We start from the raw sequence: 21,863 nt of genomic DNA, 5'->3' as shown, positions 1-21,863 counted from the left end.
TATAAAAGTAGTAAAAAAAAGAAAACCTTAGCCTGCTCACGGTACAAAATGTACTATAGATTTGCAATAACCTTTTGTGGGTGGGAGTAACATAAAACACACACACATATTCACTACTGTTTCCTCAAATAAGGAGATATCTGGGTGATTTTAATGTGCTTAAACATGGTCCTGTTTCACTGCATATAAGAAAGGGAGGATAGAAATCAGAGTTCCTGTTCTAAAGACCAAACATAGCTATATTAGTGTTTGACTGGACAGTGAAAGTTGTTTATCACATAGTCTATGTAGTAGATGAGGATAGAATACCAGAATAGTAATATATTGCCAGGTGTATAGAACATTTGTTACTTCAAGGAGTCAACTTTAAATACTTTTTTAAATTTACGTTTTTTATTTTATTTTGCAGTGACATATATTCCTTGAATAAAATAAAACGATCATTTGCTCTTAGAATAAAGATGATCTTCTTTTGCATATAGTATTAAGTATAAACATAATATTCACAAAACAAATTTTCATTTTATGCTTTATACTATGTGCAAGAAAGACACACTTTTTGATATTATTATGAAATATTTTTCTCTACTGTTACTTTGGACTCATTGTAACCATTTTCAAGAAACTTTATTTGATGTATCAAGGAATAAATACAGCATATATAAACAATTAAACAATGCATTTAATCACCCCTGTTATTTATAGGAGGTAAAGGAATAACTATTCTGTGTGGATTCCGCAAACTTTGGTTAAGATTGTGCTAATTATTTTTGTGACAATTGAGAGGAGGATTGAAATGCTGTTAATAATTCTTTCTCTTGGATGAAGGTGGTATAAATGAAAAAAAGTTGAGATTTTTTCCTTCAAAGGAACTGCAAGATTTTAATTTGATTAGCTTTCCATCCACTTTCATTGAACTTTAATCTGTTTGTGAGCTGGATATTAGCATGAGCTTTGACATTCATGTGTCCACTTCCATATTGCCTCTTGTTGGGCAGATTTGGAATTTTCAATTAAAGGAATACATGTGGAACTGCAGGTAATCATGACAAATTCAAGAGGCAGCTTGCCATAGTGGTGCCATATCATAAGAAACTACAACACAACGATGTTTGGAGATGGGAAATGGTCATATATTTGTAATAGGTATATAGTATTGGATTGCATATCCAAAACCAGGGGGATAAATCAGGTGAGATTTAAATCGATGAGTAGATTAAGCAGAAGGTGGGGAGGGGGATAAATAAAAATAAAAGAGGGGAAAAAGCGGAGGAAAATGTTATGTAGGAAATATAAAGTGAAATATGATCATTGAGCTCATGAAGTATGCAAAACACAAACAAGAAGGATAACCAGCATGAGAAGGAAAGCAAAATCTTAATTAGCAAAGATTAGTAAAAGCTTAATACATTTAGTTTTGTTAATCTATTTATAAGACAAAATCAGATTAAGAGAGGAAGTTAGCTAAGTAGACAAAGTAAATCCCAAAGAATTCTTTTGCTGTGTAGCAAGTAAAAGAAAGAATCATTATGGAGGTTATCCTCCAATATCTTTAATGAATATTATTATTATTATTGCATAATACCTCCAGGGAGTCCAAAGACTCATCAAGGGAGGGTACCTACTTTACAACTCTCGGCTCCACTAACCACAACGACCTTCATCATCTACACCAACGCCATCTATCGCCGACCACCATCACCACTAGTATTTTCACAGACAATCACAAACATCCATACTCCGCTCCGGATATTTCATGTGGCAAAACAATTTTTACCTTCAAAAAGAAGGTACGGTCATGAGCTCACCACTCCCCCCCCCCCAACAGCTAACTTTTATATGGAAGACTTTGAGCAACTAGCTCTAGAGTCAGCATGCCTAAAGCCCAAAATTTGGCTCAGATACGTCGACGATATTTTTGCCATTTGACCCCACGGCCGCAAAGCACTAAATACATTCCTTAGCCACCTGAACAAACAACACAAAAGTATCCAATTTACCATTGAAATAGAAAAAAACAACACTCTTCCATTCCTAGACATAACTCGTCACATGTCCCCCCCCCCCCCCCCAGAAGGCTGTCGCTCCTTCTCACAGTCTACCACAAACCTACACACACAGGCCAGTACATACGCAAAAATTCTTATCACCACCCAACACAAAAACTAGGTGTCATAAACACACTTAAACACAGAGCTCAAATGAACAAGATCATCAACCATACATTTATAAAAAATGGATACAATAAAAAAACTATTCACAAGATCCTCCACAGAGATACTAGTAAAAACAAAAAGATTTCAAAAATGCTATCGCCATACCTTATGTTAGAGGTGTCTCCGAAAAAATAGGCAGACCACTATACAAATACAACCTCAAAACTACCTTTAACTCCTGACAAAATTAAGACACCTACTCAGTTCTTCCAAAGATTCTCTTCCACACTTAGCCCACCCTGGGGTATACAAAGTACAATGCACATGCAACCTAACATACATAGGGGAAACAGGGCGAACCATCCCAATTATGAAGGACGAACACAAATGACACATTAAATACCTCCATTTTGGAAAAACTGGCCTTTCTGACCATGCACTCCATACTACAGAATTGATTGGAAAAATACCAAGTCCCTACACCGCATCAAAACTTGGTTTGGGAGGAAATTCAAAGAAACATGAAATGCTCAAACATAACCCAAATCTGAACAAAAATGATGGCCTAACCATTCCAAGAATGTGGAGAACCCATTTACAACCTTTATAGCAACCAAAACAAGCCAAAGAAAAATCCCAATACAAGAAGACTTGGTGATGTGTTTTTTTTTTTCCTTAACATTCCATAGTAACTTGAACTGTATAAGGCCTGAAGAAAATCTTAGTACATGAGGACTTTAGCAGAGTTTATTGTAGTTTTTTATTTATTTTATTTATTAATTATAATTTTTAATATATTTTTATATATTTATTTATTTATTTATATTTATTTTTCAACTTTTATTTTATTTTATTTAATTATCGCTAGAGGTCAGGCTAAGGAAAAGATTAATTAACAGCTTTGATTTAATTTACCAGTACAGAGTGCAAGAGCATGTAGCTTGGTTCCCTATACACATGTATCCTTCTGATGATGACCTCAATACAGGGGTCGAAACGTCAAATTGTTATTTTATTAATAATAAGTAAAATAATCATTTCAACACGTGTGTTTTGTGTCCCTAAATTCGGAAATATGAATACCCACGGTGGGATTCGAACCTGCAGCCGTTAGCGTATTCGCTAACCACTCGGCAAACCAGACCAGCAAAATATTATTTCCTGTATTATTATTCACACCTCCAGGGAGTTCAAAGACTCATCGAGGAAAGGCAACTACTCTACAGCTCTCTTTTTCCACCACCCAATTCACCAGCTACAGTCATCATCTACGCCCACTATCATAACCACTAGTATTTTCACAGACAACCACAAACGTCCATGCCCATAGTGGGATTCGAACCCACAGCCTTTTGGCTGGAGAGCAGATACGTTAACTACTTGGCCAACCAGGCTGGCGTGGTTGTATAATAACAATAATAATAATATAGATGGCGAAGTCAGAAGCAAAAGAAATAATTGAATTACGAAGTAATTATTTTACTGCAGTCTCCCACAGAGGTGACAGGGTTTTTTGTCCAGCCAAACTGGACAGAACAACAACTAGTCGAGAAGGACATACACAATCAACAGACATAATGCACAGCCATTATAACCTTAGTTGATTCTGCCATAATTCAAACAACCCAACTCAAGTGAGTAATCACTTTGTGAAGGTGCATTGTACAGCTGGAGATAATGCAGTGACTGACGCACAGTCAACAGAGACTGTGGGATTGAATGGAAATATCATCCCATGTATCTAAGAAATTCAAGTGACAGTGTCCCTTATTAGTCTGCTAATTTAAGTTTTGTGCATATAGACTGATCAGAATCTCTGGAGTGCATGCATTAACATATTGAAAAAGTTGTCAAAGGTAGACTCTTTCAGAAATGGTTTGATTGGAATATAATACTCCATGCGAATGAATTCTGGAAAAGGTATGTGGTGTAGGTGATATAATTTATACAGTTGCTAAGGGATAATCACCTGAAACAGCCTGTCACAGAGATTTAAGAAACTCAAGATATCCAGGAAAGTTGTTACATGGTTTTGTCTCCATACATGAGCTTTCAACGGTTATTTGAGACTAAAAATATTAATATAGCTTATTTAAAAAAAAAAAAAAATAGAAGGTTACTTAGGCTCCTTCAGTATTGTTAAAGCCACTACAGTAAACAATCTACATATAAAAATCCAAGAAGTTTTGAAGTATCAGTAATTACAGTAATTATGTGGGAAAACATAAGATTAGTGTGAACTGTTTCAATATTACTGTTCAAATGCATGAACTCTGACCATGATTCTGTGTATTTTCTCCCTTTTATAACTGTTCATACCTCAGAACGTTTTTGAAGTTTCATTGGATAATAGAAACCTTTAAGGATTCTTTTTCATATTTATAGATCATAATATATCTTACAAAATTACTGTATTTATGTATAAATATTGTGTTCAAACTATATTTAAATGGCACAAAATTTAATGATATATAAAATTTTAAAAAAACTTCTGTTTTTAATGCTTTTTTTTTTTAAGCATATCCTCAGTCCTTCAGTGGACCATCTACAGTTGCTGACAAGAATAGAATATACTTACAATGGCAGGCTAGGCAGATACCTCAACAAAAATATATAGATAGTGAAAATCAAAAACCTGCACCAGTGTAAGTAAATATACGTGTGTTATTTGTGGAAAGCTTGTTCACTTGGTTACAAATTAAATTAAATCTAAGAAATTATATATATATTTTTTTATTCTTTTCCAAGTGTAAGCAAAGTTTGCATGTCAAGTATTTTCACAACTAACCAGGTCTCATCCCTATCTTTACTGAGGTCTCATCACTCTAAACCTAAAAGGTATCTTAGTGTGAAGTATCTTCACAACCATACTATTTGTATATAGAGGCTGATGACTTTACATATTGTCTTAGCATCTCCAATAATACAATGCACACTTCCTTTCAGATGTTTCATAAAGCTCTGCATTAAGGGGAGAGGGTCACTATCCTGATCAGATTCGACTTTTATTGAGGTCCAGTTAAAGTGTAGGTAGACAGCTCCAAAAAAAGTGTAGTGATCCTTTCAGTTTCCTACCCTGAATCACCCCAGGACAGGAAACTGAAATTCAGCAGTGTCTCTGCTTAGTGACAAGCAAAAAGTACCTTTGAACAGTACTGCTCAGTGACACTTGGTATTTTGGCACCCACTTAAAATCAGTGGGTGCCAAACCCAGAAGAGATATCAAGGTTGAATTAATGCAGAAGTCATATTTTCTATATACATCATCATCATCATCATCATCAAATTCCTGCCATGTATCCTCAAGAGGTGTACAGGATATGATAGTACTACATTAAAAAAATTACATCATTACTAACTTCCTATCTACAATTTTCCTCCAAATCAGTTTGTTACTTGTCAAGACTCCAACGTTATCAGATCTTATATTTCTATCGTCTAAGGCACTTTGTACCGTATCAATATACCTATATCTTGGTCTTCCTCTGGGTCGTTTTGCTGCCAACCTGGCAGAGAACACTTGTTTTGCTAATCTTTCTTTGCCCATTCTGTTTAAGTGACGATAGCACCTGAGATTAGCTCTGCTAATGCATTCCTGGATGCTGACAATGTCAAGTTCTTTCTTAATATTCTCGTTTTTAATATGATATTGCCATTGATGCCATCAGTTCACACCTATAATCTTTCTCAGGACTCTCACATCTGCGGTCTCTAGTCTTTCGTCAAGTGTTTTACTTCTGAATCCAGCTCTCAGATCCATAAGTTAAAACTGGTTTGAACACTGTCTTGTATACTAATTTAGTGTTCCGACTAATTTCTCTCTTATTCCATATTAATTTATCCAATTGACTTCCTACCATACAAGCTTTGTTGATTCTGTTATCTATTTCCTTATTTAATTTACCATCTTCACTAAAAATCGTGCCTAAGTAGCTGAAATGTTTTACTTGTTCCACAGGTTCTCCATTCACAACACAGTTGACATTTTCAATGATTCTGCCTATTTTCATTGTCTTTGTCTTTTTATTGCTGACCTTCATACCATATCTATTACAACAGTTATTCAATTTAGTCAGAGAACCTTGCAGACTTGTAGCGGATTTATTTAGAAGTATAACATCATCCACATAAAGCAAAGAGCTGACATTAACATCTTCAATTTTGATATCATACTTAATACCACTTTCCTTCATAATGTGATCCATATAGATAATGAATAACAGAGGGGATAATGTACATCCTTGTCTCACACCAGATTTAACATTAAACCATCTTCCTGTACTTCCTTCAATTCTAACTGCTGACTTACAACTCAAATAAAGACTAAGTATTGCTTGATATAATGCCCCATCGACATCATATAACTGTAGCGTATTGAATAGCTTCTCTCTTGGCACCTTGTCATATGCCTTTTCCAAATCGACAAAACTTAAATACAGATCTTTGTTATATTCCCATGCATTCTCGACTGTTTGTCATAAAGTGAAGATCTGATCTTGACAGCCTCTATTTGGCCTGAATCCAGCTTTTCTTCCACAATTCTTCTCAATCATTTCTCAAGTATACTTGCATAGATCTTGCCAGGAACACTCAGTAGGGAAATACCTCTGTAATTTTCACATTCAGTTTTATTTCCCTTTTTATATATGGGTACTATGAGAGCTCTACTCCAATCATCGGGAATTCGTCCCTCTGTCCAGGCTTTCTGAACTATGCAGTGCAGCCACTGTAAGACTTTTATACCACCATACTTCAGCATTTCTGGTTGAATATCATCTACTCCTGCTGCTTTTCCACATTTCAAGCCTTTGACGGCTTTTTCTACCTCAAGTATGGATATGTATTTCTGACTGCATGCCTGGTCAGTGTTTTTTACCACTGTGCTGTCATCACTGCTTGTTTCATTTAGCAGTTTTTCAAAGTAATTACTCCATACTTCAAGGATATCTTTTTCTCCAGTTTTCATGTCACCTTTATCATCTCTAACTCCTTCTACAGCACTCTTTCCTCCATTCCTAAGCTTCTTCAACAACCTCCAGAATATTTTGCCACCTTCTTGATATTTATTTTCTATGTTCTTGCCAAAGTCCGCCCATGACTTTTGTTTAGTAGTTTTACACAGTGTTTAGCATTCTTGCATTTGTCTCTATATTCTCTAAGAGCACAAGCTGACTTATTTGACAGGAACTTTTGATATGCTTTCTTCTTTTCCTTCACTGCCTCTTTAACTTGCTGTGTCCACCAGGGAGTTCTGATTTTTTTATCCTTGCAGACAACCTCACCACATTCCTCTCTGGCAGAATCAATCAATGTTTTCTTCAGAGTTTGCTACTGAATCTCCAAAGTTTGATTCCTGTTCTGAAACTCTTTTTCACCCTGGTTCCCTGGCGAAAATAACGGGGGCCTTGTTTAACTGGGTGACGCCCCAACCGGCATGAAATTTTGTCATATCGTACCATCATTTTTTATTTTGGTTTAACCAATAAGAATACAATTTTGTTCTGCTAAATCCCAAATTGCCAGCCCATCCTCGTTCATTCAGTATCCAAATAGATACCCAACAGGGTGCACCACGAGAAGGTGAGAATTAGACATTAGATCAGAAGCCCTGGTCGGTTCTCCGCATTCCTTTTAAAGGCTATGTGGAGGTCTCCTCTCAGTTATACAGCTTTGACCCTTAAGCAACCCAAAAAAAAAAAAAAAAAAAGAGAATGTACCTACTATCATCACCAAAATTATGGATAGAATTTGCAGTGAACTAAATTATTTGCATGAAACAGAATTTGTATTTAAATGATTTTTAATTTTGCCATCCAGTGATTTCATTTTTACATTTTCTGAGGTGTTTCTAAGTGCACCTGGAATAGAACTACTTAATACCTGCTTTAAAGTAGATTTCAGTAAATAAATTCCCACTGTCAGACCATTTTTGTATGCTGATTGTAATGGAAAGTGTCATCCATGTTAGAAATTATCCATATCAGTTTTTAGAAAATTGATGATTGAGAGCCAGATTTAACTCTTGGCTGTAGTACTTGTTTTTTCATCACATGTATTTTTTCAGATCACCACCATATCTAAAGCAGGCTTGCTTCCATTCATTAGTTAACTTAGCTACATTTAAATTCTTCAAAAACATAATAGGACACTTACCTTAACTGTGAATTCACGAGAAAGGCACTCCCCTACAAGACAACAAATGTCTTGCTACCATAGTAATACTCTTCTGTAAACAGTCTTCTTCCATGTTAATTCTAATTAATTAGCACTTTATACTATGCTTTGATAGAAGAACTCATGTTACTGTAATAACTGATCCTTTATTTCATTAATAATAATTGCAATAATAATTACAAAATATATTCTCATATACGAAAAATGCATTGCATTGATCCAAGTTTCCTAATGTTTGAATAATACTTTAGGGAATACCTTTATAATTTTGCTCAAATGTACTTCAGCTTTCTTTTAAAGCAAAAATGAACAGAATCAACAAAATAGAATGCATCTCTGGGAATAGAACGATGAAAAGCACTATTTTTAATGCTGTTCATTTGTTATTATTAGCACAGTTTTCTGTTTACTTTAATTGAGGTTATCCACATTCACAATTTGGAAACTTTACAATGTGTGAATTTGTAGCATAAAGGATATATTGTATGCCATCATCAAGGAACCAGATGGTAGTTATAGCTTGTCTGTAGTTAAAATTCAAAATATATGTCAAATTCAATGCAAGATGCAATAAATTAGATTCAACCACACATTTTCAGTTTATATACTCCAAACCAGGTATTCCTGCCAAATGGTTCCATAATGACAAGCTAACTGCTAGCAGTTGCTTGCCTGTCTTCAAGTGATCGGTTTATAGTGCAAATTGAAAAATGTGTGCCAGATAATTGAGAGTTATTGTAGCATGTTACAGACATAAAATTTTTATAATATAGCTATAATTGTTTTTTAACTTCTTTCATGTTTTCTTGTTAGTCATGCACTTTTTATACTAACCTTTAAGTCATTTTCTTTTGTAGCCAGGGTGACGAAATTCCTTCAAATGTGCAAATTCCTATTGAAATGAATTCACAGATCAATTTGATGGCACCTGGCAAACAGGCAAAAATTGGTTTGGGTTCTGAAATTCTACATAATGATAATTCTGATAACAGCTACCACTCTTACCAGAAGCCAGGCCCTTATCAGCACATGTTATCCTCAGAAGAGAAGATGCATGATCTTCCATCTTTACAAGAATTTCATTCTGCACATCCAAATAAAGAGGAGGCTATATATGCAAATGAAGAAATTGCTAATCATCATGTTCCTAATTATGAGAAAGGAATACCTGAAAGTGAAGGAAGTAAGAATGTATTTTCTAATTTGTTTCTGTGTAATTCAGCATATCTTTACTAAATATCATCTAGGGTATTTTGCAAAGTCTAATATTTCTGTTATTGTGGATTGCAGGTGTACATTCCATCCCCGTCCTGTTTCATAGGCCAATCTGACCTTAAAAAAATTGCTTATAGCAATTTAAATGCTACAAGCCTCTTTTATGTAAGAATGTTGCTGTGGATCAGTGTGACTCTTTTATCATATTAGGAGCATTATTGTACACATTACAGACATTATCATATCCAAATACTGTATTGTAATTTTATTGTGTTGTATATTTGTTTTTTTGGTTTTATGTATATATGTGAGAGGTCACAAGACATATAACACAATATTGTCAGGTGTGGACAGTTGATCAAGAAGAAAGAAGTAATCTATTAACAAGATTCTTGAAAAGCTGGAGATTGTACTCATCAGTTTGATGCATGGTCAAATTGAAGAAAGAAACAATATGGGGAATGCTATTCCAAAGGACAGAGGTAGATAAAATGAAGGAAGATGATTAAACATTGGTTCAGTATGTATGTATATTGATCAATGACTGCTCTAGTTTACATGATAAGAGGATAGTGGAGGAATATAGTTGCCAGCTCAGTAGAGCAACCCATGAAAGTACCTATAAAAAATAGTATGATACGGAAACAGAGCACCCCTCAGAAAATAACTGGAGAGAGAGAGTTTGTGAGATGGGTCACCTGTTAGGTGGATTTCCCTTTTCTCTGTACAATCAAGAATTTTTAGGGAGTTTCGGGTGCACCACCCCAAATGTGAGAACAGTATTATAAGGTTGATCAGATCTATCGCAACTAGTTACCTGAACTCAGATCTCCTAGCTATATCTCAGTGGGACAAGGACACCTTGTAAACTTCATTGCCACCAAAACTCAGTCCTTTCTGATCTCTCACAAGAAAGAGCTTCTCTCGCCCCTTACCTGAGATATTCAAACATGATCGTATTTCTCTTCTTGGACTGACCTCCACTTCAGATCTTTCTTGGCACTACCACATTTCAACTATAGCGTCTGCAGCCACCAAAAAACATTGTGTACTTTTTTCTCACAGGACACTTCTTCACAGCTGCTAACTCTATACAAAACCAAATCCATCCAGCCACATAATACTCCCATATTTGCAGTGGTGCACCAAAATCCTCTCTAAGATAGCTCGAATCTATCCAGAAGATGGCACTCCAGCTAATTAATGATCCCTCTCTCACATATCGACTTCAGTCGCTCTCTTACAGATGTTCAATTTCTGCCTTGTGCCTCTTCTACAGATACTTTCATGGACAGTGCTTTGCTGAATTAGCCACTATTATTCCTCCACTCTCCTCCAAAATCATTAGAACAAGAGCCACTGCTTACCAACATCCTTTTACAGTTCATCTTGAAATGTCCAGAAGGAACTTCATTGTCGAGGCCGCATGAAGTTCCATCTATTTCTGTCCTTTGGAACAGTCTCTTCCACTCTGCCTTCCCCACAGATTACAACCGTCACCTGTTTAAGCAAAATGTGAACAGATTCCTCCTTTCTTCTATTCCTCTTGCCCACACATGGCACTGATGTGCTATAGGTCTTGTGGTCTTTCATGCGTGGATCAGACACACACACACATATATAAGTTGGGATTTATATTAGGAGTTCAGCAAGAAAGAATCTAGTGTTTTGAAAAAAAAAAAAGGCTAAGAAGCTTTGGATGAATATGTTTATGCCAGGATGAGCTGATGTTAAAGTTAACTCAAGAAGGGGGAACTAACCTTGAAAGAATAACAGAACATTATCAAATGTAAGAGAAGTGAAGTAGGATCTTTCTTCTGGGTAACAAGACAGGACTGTGTTTTAATAGCATTCAAATTCACTAAGGTGTCCTCACCCCCCCCCCTTGCTTCAGAATGGCAAGGCGATTACTGTTTAAGACATGATGGAAGAGCTTGAAGCTCCAGTCATTTGAATACTACAGGGTTTCTCAAGTGAAGAATGAGGAATGGAGAGTAACTGTCAGCAGTAAAATGAATTGGATTTGAAGTCAGAGAGGAGGCCATTAATGTAAAGAGGAAAAGCATGGGTGAGAGTAGAGAACAAATGTGTTTGTGATATCTGGAGCAACTGCTCTAGTTTCTCCTATTCTTAGCAATGGAAAAAGTCATCAGTAGCCAACTTTGTCGTTAGTTGAACGGTGGACTTCTTTTTCCCTTTTTTGGAATAGGATAAGTACCAGTTAAGTATAAAAGATTGTAGAAATGATACTGGTGTTATTTTCTGGAGCACAATATTTGAGTGCAATTGGATAAATGCCATCCAGACCAGAAGTCTTGTTAGTGTCTAAGTTATTTAATATTCTTCTGGTCTTTTTGCCAGAACAACATAGTAAGCATACTGTGCTTGGATTCTGGTAAGATAGCAAGTGATTTGTTTGGGTCATCTTTGCAGCAGTTGGAAGAAAAGACTAGTGCTAGGAGGTCAGCCTTATCTTTGGGTGCTGTAATAGTGGTTCCATCTGGAGGGGAGAGAGAGGTGGAAGTGTTGGTTAGCAGAAGGTCGTGCTTGATGGCATAGCAAGGGACCAGAAGGCATGACTTTTATTTGAACAGGAGGAAAGTTTTCTGGTATTGACTTTTATGAAATTAATTTAGATTTAGATCTGATGTGACTGTTTTGCATTTAATTCATGCTTCAGCATAGGCCAAATATGAAACTAGGATACTTGATGCAAGCTACCTGCAGTAAGCTGAGTTTTTTCCTTCAAATGTTTGGGTACACTTTTTGTTGAATTGCAACTTAGAAAATGGACAAGAATTTTGGATAGAATGGGAAATAAAGGCCTTAATGCCAACGAGGATAATTTCGTGACTTTCTTGGAGCAAACGTTTGTGTCAGAGGAGCAGAAACAATAGTCAGATAATGGAGAGGAAGAGTTGGAATTTTGTTGGTCATTCCACTCAGTACCATAGGACACTTGCATAAGATTGTGATCTGAGTTGTAGAGACATGAGGCAACCTCTCTAGCTTGTTCTGAAAGGAGAGCTGTTAAAAAAAGAGATGGAGTATTGGAGATGTGTGCATTATCAGGAATTTGAGGAGGTGGATGTATTGTTTGCATTGGGACGCTGCTTATAACAATTTGGTCGGTGGTGTTGGAAATGGGGAGCCAGTTTGAAGTTGTGGACATTAAGGTCATCTAGGAAGATGATCTCACCGTTTGGATAGCTGGATTGCAGATGCAAGCTTCATGGAAAAGAATGTGAAAAGATCTTAGTGGTTTTGAAGTTTGGAGACTAGTAAATGCATCAATCAGTGTTAAGTTTGGTTTCTGTCATGAGTAAGAGATGTTGTTTGGAATACTAAGTGATGGTGAACATCATATGTTGATGTTTATGTCACAGTTGTTTGTAAAGTGGGTGTAAAATTGAATTTTTATTATGGAGATTCTGACATAATTTTTATTGTGCTTGATTCTCTTTTTTGTTGGGATTGGGTTTTGAGGAAGATATGTTTTTGTTGCACTGCCAATGTTTGTATAATTCATTGTAGATTCATTTATGGTTAGATGAAAGGATAGAAGATTAGATGAGAGGAGATAACCTCTTGTACATGATACCCATACACAGAGCAACCAGTCTCCTTGCCATTATGTGGCCTCAACAGTTCCTCCTATGTACCACCAGTCAGACTTTTCAAGCATGATCTTGAAGAGTACGCTGTGGTGTAATTGTATGCCAGTCTAGTGGGAAGCCTCCTGACTCCATGTTTGAACCTCTGCACTATCTAGTAGCTGACCTGTGGAAACATCATATCTACAGATGTACCCTCAAAATGGAGGTGGTTTTGGATCTTTAAGTATGTTTGGCATGCCCTTGAAGAGTATCTCTTACACTGCATGGAGAAGAGGCCGAGTCAAAAGTCATTCTGAGACCAAGTTGCATTCACCACTTCATTCCTTCAGTAAGCTGGTGGTGGTATTTTATTCAGCATTGAGTAAAGGTCATCTACTACCTAGTAGGTCTAGTCAACATTTCCTCTAACTAGGAATGTATTGTTTTTTAGTAGGAATACTTGCTGGGTTTTCCAGAGTTCTTTTTTTGAAAACAGTCCACAATGGGAAAGAGAAATTGACTTGAAAGTGAAAAGTCGTATTGTGCTTTGCTGGCCAATTAAAGCCCAGGAAGGAGAGGTGTTTAAGAATATTTCCAGAATCCTGGAAGAACGTTGAAAGTTGTATGGTGTTCTGGTTTGTAGATGAAGTATTTGTGTTACATCGTGACTGATAGCAATTGGTTCAAAAGCTGATGAATGCAGGAATTATATCTTGATAAACATCGTGAAAAAGGCTGGGGCAATTGAATGTAATTACAGACTGATAAGTTTAATGAACTATGCAACAAAATTACTATTATGAATTATACTGGAAAGATTAAAATCAAAAACAGCAAATGAAATAAAGCATGTCCATCCTTATTTATGAACAGCAAAAGGAATAGGAGAGAGAGAAAATTGTCAATATCAGAAAATATTACTGTAAAGTAACTTAGAAATGCAGAAAGATGTTTATTTTTTTGTTGTATAGATTATAATAAAGCATTTCGGGGTGCTTAAGGGTCAAAGCTGTATAACTGAGAGGAGACCTCACATATCCTTTAAAGGAATGTAGAGAACCGACCAGGGCTTCTGACCTAATCTTCACCTTCTCGTGGTGCACCCTGTTGGGTATCTACTTTGATACTGAACGAACGAGGATGGGCTGGCAATTTGGGATTTAGCCGACCAAATTGTATTCTTATTGGTTAAACCAAAATAAAAAATGATGATGCAACATGACAAAATTTCATGCTGGCTGGGGCGTCACCCGGTTAAACAAGGCCCCCGTTGTTTTCGATAGGGAACCAGGGCAAACAGCGAAAAGTCAGCTACTGGAAAAAATCTGAAAACAAACCCCAACTCAATATCACCAGAGTTAAAGATCGGTACTATCACGTAAGAAACCTGAATGGCCAAGAAATGGAGCTAGCTGAGGAATTAGATAAGTACCAGATTGACATAATAGGGGTGACTGAAACAAAAAAGACAAAAACTAGTGAGATCTTTCTGAGCAATAAATACAAAATGTTATATTCAGGCAATGACAATCAAGGAAAAGAAGGAGTAGCCATAGTATTCAACACAAAATACGAGGCTAATCTTCTTGAATGGCAGTCAGTCTCAAGTAAAGTAATGTGGTCAAATATGAGAATGGGAAACTGGACAATGAGACTTATTTGTGCCTATGTCCCACAGAAGGTTCTACTAAGGTAGAAGTGGAGGAATTTTTTGAGGCTTTAGAAAAAGCAACTGACACAATGAAAAAGGAAAAGTTGGTCCTTGTTGGGGATCTAAATAGCAGAGTAGGAAATGATTGTGAGACATACAAAAATATTTTGGGAAAATTTGGAGAGAAGAGCAAAGCTAATAATAATGGCAAATATCTGTTGGATTTCTGCTCAGGACATGGACTGGTTATTACTAACACCATGTTCCAACATAAAAATGTGCACAAATTCACATGGAGGGAAGAGGCAAGGAATAAGAAAAGTCTCATTGATTATATTATTGTTGATAGTGATGTTTTCTCCCTGGTGCAGGACACCAGAGTGTACAGAGGATTTGAAATTGGAAGTAATCACTATTTAGTCTTGAGCAGGATAAAATTGAATTTCATATTGAAAAGAATAACATGTAAGAAAGTTTTAAAGTGAATTAAAGTTGAGCAGCTCTCAGATGTGAACTGTAGACTAAAATACACAAAGATTATTGAAGAAAAATTGAAAGAGTTTGAGAACAGGAATCAGACCTTGGAGATTCAGTGGCAAGCCTTGAAAAAGGCCCTGATTGATTCAGCTAGAGAGGCATGTGGTGAAGTTGTCTGCAAAGATAGAAAAATTAGAACTCCATGGTGGACACAGTAGGTTAAAGAGACAGTGAAGGAAAGAAGAAAGCAAATCAAAAGTTCCTGGCAAATAAGTCAGCTTGTGCTCTTAGAGAATACAGAGACAAATGTAAGAAAGCGAAACACTGTGTAAAACTAGCTAAACAAAAGTCATGGGAGGACTTTGGCAAGAATATAGAAAATAAATATCAAGAAGGTGGCAAAATATTCTGGAGGTTGTTGAAGAAGCTTAGGAATGGAGGAAAGGAGTTGTCACCTTTATCATCTCTAAAAGGAGTTAGAGATGATAAAGGTGACATGAAAACAGGGGAAAAAGATATCCTTGAAGTATGGAGTAATTACTTTGAAAAACTGCTAAATGAAACAAGCAGTGATGACAGCACAGTGGTAAAAAACACTGACCAGGCATGCAGTCAGAAATACATATCCATACTTGAGGTAGAAAAAGCCGTCAAAGGCTTGAAATGTGGAAAAGCAGCAGGAGTAGATGATATTCAACCAGAAATGCTGAAGTATGGTGGTATAAAAGTCTTACAGTGGCTGCACTGCATAGTTCAGAAAGCCTGGACAGAGGGACGAATTCCCGATGATTGGAGTAGATCTCTCATAGTGCCCATATATAAAAAGGGAAATAAAGCTGAATGTGTGAATTACAGAGGTATTTCCCTACTGAGTGTTCCTGGCAAGATCTATGTAAGTATACTTGAGAAACGGTTGAGAAGAATTGTGGAAGAAAAGCTTGGTGAAGAACAAGCTGGATTCAGGCCAAATAGAGGCTGTCAGGAGCTGATCTTCACTTTAAGACAGATAGTGGAGAAATCATGGGAATATAACAAAGATCTGTATTTGAGTTTTGTCGATTTGGAAAAGGCATATGATAAGGTGCCAAGAGAGAAGCTATTCTATATGCTGCAGTTATATGGTGTCAATGGGGCATTATATCAAGCAATACTTAGTCTTTATTTGAGTTGTAAGTCAGCAGTTAGAATTGAAGGAAGTACAGGAAGATGGTTTAATGTTAAATCTGATGTGAGACAAGGATTTACATTATTCCCTCTGTTATTCATTATCTATATGGATCACATTATGAAGGAAAGTGGTATTAAACATGATATCAAAATTGGAGATGTTAATGTCAGCTCTTTGTTTATGCGGATGATGTTATACTTCTAAATAAATCCGCTACAAGTCTGCAAGATTCTCTGACTAAATTAAATATCTATTGTAATAGATTTGGTATGAAGGTCAGCAATAAAAAGACAAAGACAATGAAAATAGGCAGAATCATTGAAAATGTCAACTGTGTTGTGAATGGAGAACCTGTGGAGCAAGTAAAACATTTCAGCTACTTAGGCATGATTTTTGGTAAATTAAGTATAGAAATAGACAACAGAATCAGCAAAGCTGGTATGGCGGGAAGTCAATTGAATAAATTCATATGGAATAAGAGAGAAATTAGTCGGAACACTAAATTAGCTGTATACAAGACTGTGTTCAAATCAATTTTAACTTATGGATCTGAGAGCTGGGTCAGAAGTAAAATACTTGACCAAAGACTAGTGACTGCAGATATGAGAGTCCTGAGAAAGATTATAGGCATGAACAGATGGCATCAATGGCAATATCATATTAAAAACGAGGATATTAGGAAAGAACTTGGCATTGTCAGCATCCAGCAATGCGTTAGCAGAGCTAATCTCAGGTGGTATGGTCACTTAAATAGAATGGGAGAGGAAAGATTAGCAAAACAAGTGTTCTTTGCCAGGTTGGCAGGAAAACGACTCAGAGGAAGACCAAGATATAGGTGGATTGATACGGTACAAAGTGCCTTAGACGATAGAAATATAAGATATGATAATGTTGGAGTCTTGACAAGTAACAGACTGATTTGGAGGAAAATTGTAGATAGGAAGTTAGTAATGATGTAATTTTTTCATGGAGTACTATCATATCCTGTACACCCCTTGAGTGTACATGGCAGGAATTTGATGATGATGATGATGATAAAGCATTTCAAAGTGTTCATTTGAAAGGGGTCGCTTAAGGGTCAAAGCCGAATAACTGGGAGAAGACCTCTACGTTGTCTTTGAGGATTGCGGAGAACTGACTGGGGGCTGACATAATGTGCAATCCTCATCTTCATATGGTGCACCCTTTTAGTAGGTATCTGCTGGGTACTGAACAAATGAGGATGGGCTGGCAATTTGGGACTTCGCCAACCAAATTGTACTCTCTGTTTGCTTTAACCACAAAATGCATATGATGGTACAGCATGATGAGATTTCTTGCTAGCTGAGCATCACCTTGTTAAACAAGGCTCCCACTGTTTTTATCAGGGAACCAGGGGGAACAGTGAAAAGTCAGCTACTGGAACAAGCTCCAACTCAACATCTAGAAGAAGAATAAACTGAACATCAGATGAGCTGAAGAAAAGTACCATCCATATAAGGAGTATTAATGGAAAGGAAATTGAACTTGCAGAAGAATTGGAAAAGTACCACATGGATATAATTGGCATTACTGAGATAAAGAAGACAAGAACAGGTGAGGTGTTAATAAATAATAGGTATAGGATGTTATTTTCAGGCAATAACGAACAAAGAAAGGAAAGAGTAGCGATAGCTTTCAACACCAAACAAGAAGATATACTTCTTGATTGGAGGGCAGTAGGGTTATGTGGGCAAACTTCAAAATGGGGACATGTACAATTAAATGTATTTGTGCTTATGGTACCACAAAAGGTTCTACTAAGGAAGAAGTAGAAGAATTTTTTGAGTCATTAGACCAGGCAGCACTAACATAAAGAAAATGGAAAAAGTAATCCTAGTTGGAGATCTAAACAGCAGAGTCGAAAATGAATCCCGACAGGCATATAGGAATGTTTTGGGTAAAATTTGAAGAAAAGAGCAAAGCTAATAATAATGATAAATATTGCTGGATTTCTACTAACACAAAATAGTCATTACTGACACCATGTTCCAACATAAAAATGTGCAGAAGTTCACGTAGACACAAGAAATAAGAAAAGCCTCATTGACTCTATCATTGTTGATAGTGATCATAAGGCTGGTTCAGAATATAAGAGTGTACAGAGGATTTTAAATTGGAGGTGACCATTACTTAATAGTCACCTATTAAGTAATGGTCACCTCCATTACTTAATAGGTGACTTTTATACTGAGCAGAATAAAAATGAATATCACATTGAAAAGAACAATTTTTTTTTTTCAATGTGATAAGAATTAAAGTCGAGCAGCTTTTACAAGTAAATTGTAGACGTGACAACTATACAAACGTTATTGAAGAAAAAATGAAACAAATTGAAAATAAGAACCAAACCTTGGAATCTCATTGGCAAACTCCGAAGAAGACATTGATTGATTGATTCAGCAAGTGAGGTATGTGAAGTTGTCTACAAGGATATTAAAACGAGAACACCATTTTAATAAAGAAGCAGTCCTGGAAAAGAAGAAAACATACCAGAAGTTCCTAGCAAATAAGTCGGCAGATGCCCTAAAAGAATATAGAGAAAAATGTAAGAGAGCTGAGCTATGTGTAAAAGTAGCTAAGCAAAAGTCATGGGAAGACTTTAAGAATATAGAAAATAAATATCTGGAAAGTGGCGAAATGTTCTGGAGGCTTGAATAAACTTAGAAATTGAGGAAAAAGTACTGTAAAAGAAATGGTAATATGAAAACTGAAGATAAAGATATCCTAGATGTCTAAAGTAATTACTTTGATTGACTGTTAAATGAACCAAGCAGTGAAAGAACCATACTAGAATATTTTCAAGAGGAATGCAAAAAGCAGTACATATCACACTTGAGGTAGAAAAAGCCATCAAAAACTTGCAATGTGGAAAGGCAGCTGGAGTAGATAATATTCGACCAGGAATGCTTAAGTATGGAGGTATAAAAGTTTTGCAGTGGCTACACTATATAATTCAGATGGCCTATTCAGAAGGTCAAACTTCCAATGATTGGACTAGTACTCTCATAGTATCCATCTATAAAAAAGGGAATAAAACTGAATGTGAGAATTGCATAGCAATTTCTCTACTGAGTGTTCCGGGTAAGATTTATGCAAGCCTACTTGAAAAGAAGTTGAGAAAGATTGTGGAAGAGAAACTTGGAGAAGAACAAGCTGGATTCAGGTCAAATAGAGGTTGTCAAGATCAAATTTTCACTTTCACACAAACAGTTGAGAAATTGTGGGAATATGACAAGGATCTGTACTTTAGTTTTGTAGATCCCACATTTCTCAAATATTTGAGAAATTGTGGGAAATATGGAAAAGGCATATGACAAGGTACCCAGAGAAAAGCTTTTCAAAACACTACAGTTATATAGGGTGAATGGATCATTATTCAGAGCAATACATAGTTTATATTTAAGTTGTCAGTCAGTAGCTTGAATTGAAGGAAATACAAGATGGTTTGATGTAAAATCAGGAGTAAGACAAGTATGCACATTATCTCCACTCTTATTCATCATCTATATGGATCACATTATGCAAGAAAGTGATATCAATCCTGATATTAGAATTGAAGATAATGTTGTACTTCTAACACATCTAGTGCAAGTCTCCAGGATTCACTAATTGAATAACATCTGTAACAAATTTGGCATGAAAATCAGCAATAAAAAGACCAACTATGAAAATAGACAAGATTAGAACACAGAAAAATAAGTAAATAATTAATTTATTAACTTATTGCTAAATAAATGTACATGGAATAAGAGAAAATTAGCAAAAACGCCAAACTAGAAGTATATAAAACAGTATTTAAACCAGTTATAAGTTATGGATCTGAGAGTTGTGTTAAAAATAAAGCACTAGTTCGAAGTCTAGACACCACCGATACGAGGATCTTCTATAATTCTGAGAAGAATTATAGAAGTGAACCGATGGCATCAATGGCAGAATCATTAAAAATGAAGATAGAAAGGAACTTGACATTATTAGCATTCAAGAATGTTTCAGCAGAGCTAATATAAGATGGTATGGCCACTTAAATAGAATGGGAAGGAAAGGTTAGCAAAACAGCAGGGGCAAATGCTGGTCTAGAAATTCGCGCTTGCTCTTGTTATCATTCAGGGAGTGAGAGGTGTGATTGAAGTCTGATTAGAAGAATAATGAATTACTGACCATTTAAAACTATATATTTTGGAATTTATGTACATTTAATCATACAAATACAACATTTATTTTACAAATGATATTCTATCTTTTTCAATTTAGCTACTTGAATACAAATTCTACCCTACAGTTCATCTTTATGAAACTGGTCAATAACATCGTCATAAAAAGTTGGTTGTAACTTAATTTTTCCAAGCAACACGCACACTTGTAAAGGCTGGCTGAAGCTCACTGGCTAGAGCTACTTTGACTGCGTTTGGCCTGTGTTTAAGACGACGTGAAGGGAGCGGAGATGGCTATGCGCGTGCGTGTGCATGAAATCACAGTGCTGCAGCAAGGACCTGGAAGCTCCCACAACCGAGCAAGCCAAGGTAGCTTTGACTAGATGAGCAAGCATCGGCCTTCGATACACAACGCAAAGCTCAATTATTGCTGCGCAAGCTTAAGACGTCTTCTGTGTACAAAAATAAGCCTAAATGGAATGATTATAAATGCATGCATTTATTAACAAATAAATATTACTTCTTTTTCAAGTAATGAGCTAGTGACGCAAGCATGGAGAATTTGCTCCTGCAAAGCAGATGCTTAATGCTAAGATGTCAGGAAAGAGGCCATATCAATCCTAGACCTTGGTCTAGGTGGACTGATTTAGTTTGTTTAGAAACATGAAATGTTAGATATGACAGTACTGGACTGCACCCAAGTCAGAGATTGATTTGGAGGAAAATTGCTCATAGGAGGTTAATAATAATGTAAACTTATCCTGTAGTACTGTCATAGTAACCTTGGAGTAGCATAATGAGGACATTGATGATGATGAAAGTGTTCATCATAAGAAATTTATAGAAACATTAATAAAGAAAAGAATAGACACAAATGGCACAAAACTGATATCCAATATATATTATAACCAGACTGCAAACAGAAAAATCAACAGTCAACTGTTGTCTGAAACGTTTCACCTATAAAAGGTGGTAGAGTTGTATACTTTCTTCTGTTCAGTAGTGAACCAAGGTTTGAAAGTATTGAAGAACTGGAGGGAATGAAAATAGTAGGAAGAAATACACTGGTGTCCAAAAGCTAAGAACAAAGTACATTTTTATCTAAATATGAAAAAAATTTTGTAACTACAGCCAATTGTGGACATAAATTTATTGAATAATAAATTTCTTGTGTAATATAATAAATTATATTATACAAGAAATGTATTATAAATTTTGTACAAATTAAATTGCAATATACATATTTGGCAAAAG

At 36.0% G+C, this 21,863-nt stretch overlaps 1 protein-coding gene across 2 annotated transcripts in view; it reads left to right on the top strand.

Moving 5' to 3' along the window:
* The window catches only part of LOC150101404 (uncharacterized), a 159,903-nt gene that overhangs the window by 96,129 nt on the left and 41,911 nt on the right, over positions 1-21,863 (top strand). For both annotated transcript variants that reach the window (XM_090401035.1, XM_090401034.1), the window contains 2 exons: positions 4,675-4,801; positions 9,188-9,513. In XM_090401035.1, coding sequence (XP_090257161.1) covers positions 4,675-4,801; positions 9,188-9,513 — 453 coding nt within the window. The remainder of the gene's footprint in view (positions 1-4,674; positions 4,802-9,187; positions 9,514-21,863) is intronic.

This window comes from Typopeltis vanoorti, chromosome 11, assembly GCF_054136105.1.
Source record: "Typopeltis vanoorti isolate ZY-2024b chromosome 11, IOZ_Tvanoo_1.0, whole genome shotgun sequence".
Classification (NCBI taxonomy): domain Eukaryota; kingdom Metazoa; phylum Arthropoda; class Arachnida; order Uropygi; family Thelyphonidae; genus Typopeltis; species Typopeltis vanoorti.
The sequence above is the reverse complement of the archived record's forward strand: the minus strand, read 5'-3'. Positions and strand labels throughout refer to the sequence as shown.